This window comes from Carassius carassius, chromosome 47, assembly GCF_963082965.1.
Source record: "Carassius carassius chromosome 47, fCarCar2.1, whole genome shotgun sequence".
In the NCBI taxonomy this organism is placed as follows: domain Eukaryota; kingdom Metazoa; phylum Chordata; class Actinopteri; order Cypriniformes; family Cyprinidae; genus Carassius; species Carassius carassius.
This window is the reverse complement of record NC_081801.1, coordinates 12,033,260-12,040,991: the sequence shown is the minus strand read 5'-3', so window position 1 is coordinate 12,040,991 and position 7,732 is coordinate 12,033,260. Positions and strand designations below refer to the sequence as shown.

The 7,732-nt window shown below is 37.4% G+C and overlaps 1 protein-coding gene across 1 annotated transcript; it reads left to right on the top strand.

The window, feature by feature from the left end:
• The first annotated feature begins 295 nt into the window (after positions 1-295).
• On the top strand, positions 296-7,073 carry LOC132130927 (centromere/kinetochore protein zw10 homolog). Its single transcript, XM_059542805.1, is given in 16 exon segments — positions 296-529; positions 1,180-1,314; positions 1,428-1,529; positions 1,735-1,812; positions 2,021-2,180; positions 2,647-2,802; positions 2,902-3,096; positions 3,334-3,470; positions 3,558-3,740; positions 3,831-4,069; positions 5,241-5,312; positions 5,420-5,583; positions 6,099-6,229; positions 6,309-6,440; positions 6,520-6,722; positions 6,836-7,073. Coding segments are annotated over 16 exon segments (2,316 nt in total). The 5' UTR covers positions 296-424; the 3' UTR covers positions 6,960-7,073.
• The last annotated feature ends 659 nt before the right edge of the window (positions 7,074-7,732 follow it).

Genomic DNA, 7,732 nt, shown 5'->3' with positions numbered 1-7,732 from the left:
CATTTTCATGCAATGCAATTTGTTTTCCTATTTAAAGTGTGTTTCGAAAGGTTTAGCAAGAATTCACTTTCAGTCTAACTTTAAATGAAAATTGAATTATTGTATATCCACTAAAACAGACAAAACAATCAAAAACAGTCAATGCATTTCATTGTTTTTCAGTCTCGTCACCTGCCCTAATAAAATGACCGAGCGACCTAATTTTATGGTATAAAAGCAGCTCGCTGAAGAGTAAGCAAGCATTTCGAACAGCCCCTTTTTAAAATCAACACAGCTCTTTTTTTTCCTCCAACAGACTCCCAGCATCCTTTGCGCGGTGTATGACGGCGGGTTGTGGTTGTGGGACATAAACATAGACAGTAAAAGAGGCATGAAGTGGTAACTATTCTTGCGCGTTCACTTGAACTCAGTGCTCGTTACCGTCATGTCGTCGTTCGTGACAGAAGTGCTCGCCAGCTCAGGAAAACTGGAGAAAGATGACCTCCCCTGCAAAATCTCCAAACTGTCACGCAAGGTGGAAGAAACGAAGGTAAACAGTGAAGTTAAGTTAGCTATCATCTGTCAAACCCAAATTTAAGTTAACTTGACGCTAAAAATAATTAATGTTCAATTCAATACTTTAAAAGGCAGACTTTAAATAAAAGGCGATTGTTCTGTTTGTTTGCACACTGACTCTTTGGCATCGTTACTAACGTTAATGTTAGCATACAGTGACCGTTAACCAAAGTGCGGCTAACCCCGTTCTCATAGCATATAAAGTCATTTAAGAATAGCAAACGTGTAATAAAGCTTCGCTGGACAATGAGCGCTGTGTTAATACGTGTTTTAATCGTGAACAGAGGGTTATTGATGTGACACTGTCTGGCTGACGTGTCATGCTGCTGATCTCATCGCCTGCCAGTGCCAGTCTAATCGCTGACTTCACACAGATTAAATGTTATTAACCTCATTTTGTGCAACAATGTGTTCTTTCCAGGCCTGAGACAGTGCTAACAGCGATAAGCGTAATATTTGTCTGGGTTCTTGTTGGTTTTTACCCATCAAGCTTGCCTTTTTGTGTTTGACTCTTGATTATATTTTGTGATTTGTGATATATATATATATATATATATATATATATATATATATATATATATAAAAATATTATTATTATTTTATTTTATATTTTTCTCTATACAGGAAGGGGTTACAGACATGATAAATAAAAAATATGTTGCGTTTATACCCAGCATGGAGGGAGCAGAGGAGCTTTTGGACCAGGTTGAAACAGTTTCCAAAGATATTGATTTATTAAAAAGCTGCATTGAAAATGAGGTACCTTTTTTCTTTTTTTTTTTACTATTAATAATCAATTGAGGAGTCAGTTTCAAATGAAAAAAAGAGACTCTTATAGAAGTTTACCATGTAAACTGTGTTTGCATTCACAGGTTCAGCAGAACCTCCATGATGCTGTAACAGAGTATGCCAAGCTTAAACAGCAACTAGAGAAAAACACTGCAGTTATAGACCTACTGCAGCATCTCCAAGAGGTAATGTTTCTGGGATTTTGTATATACTTAAAGGATTTTCTAACCATAAAGCTAGATTTATTTTTTAAATCATGTGCATTCTTGTGATGTAAATGATTATGTATAAAAATAAAAAAACGCTCATAGTAATTTGCCTGTTTACATAAGTTTGGGCACATGGTTTGTATAAAAGAATCATTATTTCATAATTTTATTTTGCTCTAAGTTTGACACGGCAGTAGAGGAGTATCACAGGGCCTTGCAGGAAAAGAATTATGTGGTTGCAGCCAAGCAACATGGAAAGGTAAGTCACATTCAACATTAAAATCATAATACCATCTTGTGAATTTAACAGGTTTCTTTAATCTATTTAATTCTATATATGAAAAATGAAATTTCTCCAAATTTATTGTCATTTCATGTAATTAATTTGAATAACATTTTGGTCAATGAACAGCTCTATGAATTTCTATAAAATAAGTTAATCACACACTCCTACTTGCATTATACAGGCACGAGCTAGTGTCAATGCCCTGAAAGCCTGGAAAGACGTCGAGTTGCCTTTAGTTCGGGCCCTCAGCTCAGAGATCACCATACAGAGAGAGAATCTCATCTACCACCTCGGGGAAGAGTGGCAGAAACTGGCAGTCTGGAAGCTTCCTGCCACTAAAAGTAACTATTTTACTTTAAAATCAGCATGAAATGAAGATTCACCATCTCAATTTTTTTTAAACGCATGTTTCATTTTTCAACTTTTCTTTGACCTTTTCATTTTTTATCAGAATATAATAACTATTTTCCAGTCAAATGACAGGCTTGTCTCTGGTGTATGCCAGACTTTTCCAATCATTAAGGGTAAAGGCATAATTTGCGTAAACATGGCCCTTTTCTAAGAATAGACCACAAGCTCCCAGTCAGATATGCCTCTATCCAATCAACAACCAGTGGTTTGAACCAAGTCCTGCCCTGCTTTTCTTTTTTTTTTCTTTTTTTGATAATCTGTTACACTCAGATATACATCAAAATATAGGGAAAAATCTGTCGCTGGTGTCTGAATAGAGAAAAGTGGTTTCTATGAAAACATTCGGCCTCTGTCTGCTTGTCTAATTTCTTCTGATTTCTTCTATTTTGTTTTTAGCTGAGCTTACTAGTGTGAAGTCTTTTCTGAAGACAGCACTTCATTTGAACAGAGGAGGATGTAAGGGAGATGAATCTGTCCCAGATGCTCTTCTCCCCAGCATTCTCCAGGCCCTCTTCATTCAAGGAGAGCTTCATAAAAAGATTAAACTGTTTGGTAAGAATATGTTTGGTGTTCTAGCCCATTTGTACCTTCAGATTGATTTCTTTACATTTTGGTCTATTAGTTGACTGCCTGACTTTGTCAATCCTTTAGGGCAAGTGTTGTTTAAGTACATGCTGAAGCCTCTAATCATATACCCCTCGTTGGAGGTGGAAGTGAGCAGTCCGCTGGAGCAGGGGGCAGTCTTGAGTCTACACTGTACAGAAACCAAAGCAGATCATCCTGATCCCAACCAGGTTTACACCAAAGTGCTCACCGTGCTTAAAACACTACATGAACACGTTTTTGGTACGTCTAGAAATAAAAAGTTGATTCTGTTTAACCATAGACTTTGTAGTGAACTTAACCTTTAAGTATTATGGTACTATATGCACATTATTATAGGTCAGGCATAAAAACTATATTTTATACAATATATAATGTGGGTCCCTAATATGTCATTGTATCCAACAAGCAGTCTTATAAAAGGCCGAAGTAGGCTGATTATGTTGTGGGTTTTTTTTTTTTTTTTTTTTTCTTCTTCAGATGTCTCTATAGATGAAAAGAAAATGTCTGAGATTTAAGGTGACCTGATATGGGAGGAGATGTCTGAATGCATCATTCGTGAATGCTTGGTTCATTCCATACCGGCTAACAGTAGTCAGCTAGCAGAGTATAGCGAGGTAAGACTGCAGGGCCATAGAAATATCTGTCAGCATATGACAACTGTGCAGCATTCTGTGTAATACAATATTCAATTGTATTTTCAGGTCATTAAACAGACAGAAGATTTTGAGAGCAGTCTGAAAAAGATGGGGTACCTCGCAGGGGACTCGGCGGACCTCTTAAAATACACTCGGAATGTCAACTGCCATTTCGCAAGCAAAAAATGCCAAGATGTCATTGTGGCTGCACGGAAACTGATGACGTCTGAGATGCACAACACCGTGAAAGTAAGACCTTTCTAATGTTCAAAGTTTCTAATGTTAATTTAGCTATAAAAGGTTTTTAGTTGCAGGCTTGTGTATGCTCTTCACATCCAGATCACCCCAGAGTATAAACTCTCTATCCCTAAACTACCATGTCCCAGTGGAGGAGAGAAGGAGAGGAAGGAGTCTTGTAAGAAAAGTGGCCATTACGATCAGCAGAGCCTGGAAAACGAGAAGCAGTTGAGTCCAAACACACTGTGCCTTCCTGTGTGTCGCATTAGCGAGTCAGTGCAGCAGCTAATGGACCTTGCCATACAAACTCTGTCTGAGGCAGTGGGCAGCTCCCCCCAATGGTACGAAGCATGCATTACAGGCACTAAAATCATGGCCCAAAGATTTGGCAGTGACATAAACTGTGTTTTGCAAAGTTTGCTGCTTCAGTATTTGTAGATATTTGTATTTGTAGGTATTTTTGTTACCATTCTCTATTCATGGCAGTGTTTTTGGGCAGAATCATGAGAGCGCCCACTCCCTTGGTTGAAAAGCAACCCCACACATGGATGGTCTCAGGATGCTTCACTGTTGGCAGTTACAGGACTCATGGTAGTGTTCACCTTTTCTTTTTCGAACAATCGATTTTCCTGATGTCCCAAACAGTCAGAAGGGAGCTTCATCAGAGAAAATAACTTTGCACCAGTCTTCTGCAGTAAAATCATTGTACTTCCTGCAGAATTTCAGTCTGTCCTTGACATTTTTCTTGGAGAGAAGTGGCTTCTTTGCTACCCTTTTTGACACCAGGCAAATTTCAAAAAGTCTTGGTCTCACTGTGCATGCAAGATGCTCTCACACCAACCTGCTGCAATACCTGAACAAGATCTGCACTGCTGGGGACATGATTCTGTAGCTGACTCCTCAAGAGGAGACGGTCCTGGCGCTTGCTGGACACTGGGATGTCCTGAAGACTTCACTGCAGTCGAACCTCTCTCCTTGAAGTTCTTGATTATCTGGTAAATGGTTCTTTCAGGTGCAATATTCTTTGTAGCAATTTCCTTGCATGTGAGCCCATTTTTTTGCAAAGTGATGATGGCTGCATGCATTTCTTTGGAAGTAACCATTGCTAACAAGAACACAAGGATTGGAAGTGCGTCTTCCCTCCTTTTATGGCAATCAGTCTGCTCTAACAATCTAATATTCACACATGTGCACATGTGCTGCTGATATTATTAGTTAATGTTAGCCGTCACATTTTGTATCAGGATCAAAAAACAGTGACGTTGTTATTTATTTATTTTTGGCCAATGAAGCTTTGAGCAATTATTAAATGCAGCGGACCACACAATAATCTAGAAACAAGGTGAATGAACACTACAACAGCTTAAGCAGCAAAACTTTGCAAAACACAATGTATGTCACTGCCAAAACTTTTGGCCATGACTGTCATGTGACAAATGACAATTAAGATATGTTTTTAGGTCCATGTGGAAGCTATAATTGCTGAACTTCATAAATGTGTGGTCTTTTTCTTGCAGTGCAGCTTTTCTACACTGTCCGAAACATTTTTCACCTGTTCTATGATGTTGTGCCTACATATCACAAGTAAGTAGCAGTATTCTTGGTATACTGTTGGTATTTTTCTTTTTTCTTTTTTTATAACAATTTTCTTGCTATACTATATATATTTATTATATGTTTTCATAACTAAGGGACAACTTCCTGAAGTTGCCTCACTTGGCTGCAATCCAACACAATAACTGCATGTTCATCGCTCACCACCTTTTAACCTTGGGTTTCCAGTTTAAACCTCACCTTCCTTTGAAAGATGGAGTGGCTTATTTTGTAGATTTGGTCCCAGGCTTCAGAAGACTTGGTAAGGGCACACAAACATATTTTTTGATACTGGTCAAACTGGTCTCTTTTTGTAAAGAAATGAATACTTTAATTCAGCATTACAATTAAGGATTCACTACAATTCAGTGTAGTTCAAGTCAAAATAAAAATTCAAAGTAACTGTAAAGACAAGATCGGATAAATGCTGTTTTAGAAATGTTAAGCAGAAAAACTATTTTCAACATTGATGATAACAAATATTTCTTCAGCACCTAATGGTATTTTAGAATGATTTCTGAAGTATCATGTTACACTGAAGACTCTAGGAATGGCTGCTGAAAATTTAGCTTTGCCGTAATATACATTCAATGCAATAGAAAAGTTATTTTAAATTGTAATATTTTACAGTATTACTGTACAATATAACTGTATTTTGATCAAATAAATGCAGTCTTGTAAGAGCAAAAGAGACTTAAAAAAATCTTACCATCCCCAAACTTTTGAACATAGCAAATTTAATTATTTGAAGTTTTTTTTTCTGTTTTTTTAAATAAGGTGCTCGGTGCTTTGTGGCACAAATTAATGTTCAAAAAGCTGAGATGTTGGAGAGGCTGTCCACTGCACGTAACTTTTCCAACTTGGATGATGAAGACAATTTCTCTGTAGCCAGCAAGGCTATCAGACAAGTATTTAGTTACCAGCATGTAAGCATATTTGCACCTAGTGTGCTTGTCACTGCGGTTTAATTGCTGTTGTTTACTTCAGGTAATTCATCAGCTGAGGAGGCTAGGAAAAGTTTGGCAAGATGTCTTGCCTGTGAACATATACTGCAAAGCCATTGGGACTCTCCTCAATACTGCAATATCAGAACTCATTAACAAAATTATGATGTTGGAGGTAAGGCAATACATAATGCCATTGTTTTTGGTGATGCCACCAAACATTTTGAAGTGTAAACCAAGTGCTCTCATTCCAGGACATCTCCAATATGGATGGTGAGCGACTGCGAACACTGTGTCAAACCATCATAGAGGAAGGGCCACTGGTGTTCAATCCATTGCCAGATGAAAACAAGAACAAAAAATATCAAGAAGAGGTTCCAGTCTATGTAAAGCAATGGATGACCTTAAAAGAGATCTCCATGGTGCTAAATGCTAATCTACAGGAGATCGTGGACAGGTGATACACTTAATCTTTAAATATGGTTCATTTTATGGAATTCTATGGGATTATGCATGTAGTTTATAGATTTAATTGGAGCTCACATTAAAAATTATTTTCTTTTAACATAGGTGGGCAGAAGGAAAAGGACCTCTGGCACTGGAGTTCTCCTGTAATGAGATGAAGAGCCTTATTCGAGCCCTGTTCAAGAACACAGAGAGACGAGCAGCAGCCCTCACTAAAATCATCAAATAGACAGCAGTTCCAGCGCAAAATAATGCTACATGTGGCTTTTTCTTACATATATTGTATTCTATATTTTTCTATTTTGCTGAAAAAGGCATTCTAATAAATGTTGTTCTAAGCACATGCAAGTTCTCTTATCAGTATACCTTGTAATCAGTAAATTAATTAAACCCCTCTATAATATATAATCTTATTGAAGTTTCTAAACCCCTCCATCCCCCTCCCCGATTCCCCTCGAAAAATGTGAACACAAATGGAAATTTTAGGCAGAATGGTATGGACTGACTCACTTAATCAGTATTCACTTTCAATGTATTTTTGCCATGCAAATTAAAGGGAATTTTGCCTGGGGCCTTACATCTCCATTTGTGATCTGTGAAAGAAAGTCCTGTCGGGTTGAAACAACATGATGGAGAGTAAATTTTATTGATGTAGTGAGAAGTGGAGCATACCTTACAATTATTATTATTTTTTTAGTCACAATGAATTGGTAAAGTAAGAATGTGAATATGGAAAGCCATTGTAACGTTTAATCTATAAGCCACACTAGTATCTTTTTGGTTGCACTTTATTTTACAGTACGTGTACTTACATGTACTTATAGTGTACTTACAGTGTATTTGTCGTAGAAAGTTCTGGTATTACAAGGTAACTACATGGGGTAGGGTTAGGTTTAGGGGTAGGTTCAGGGTTAGTACCTAGTTATTACATAGTTATTGTAACTACTATAATATGTACATAGTATGAACATGGGGAACAGGACTGTAAAATAAAGTGCTACC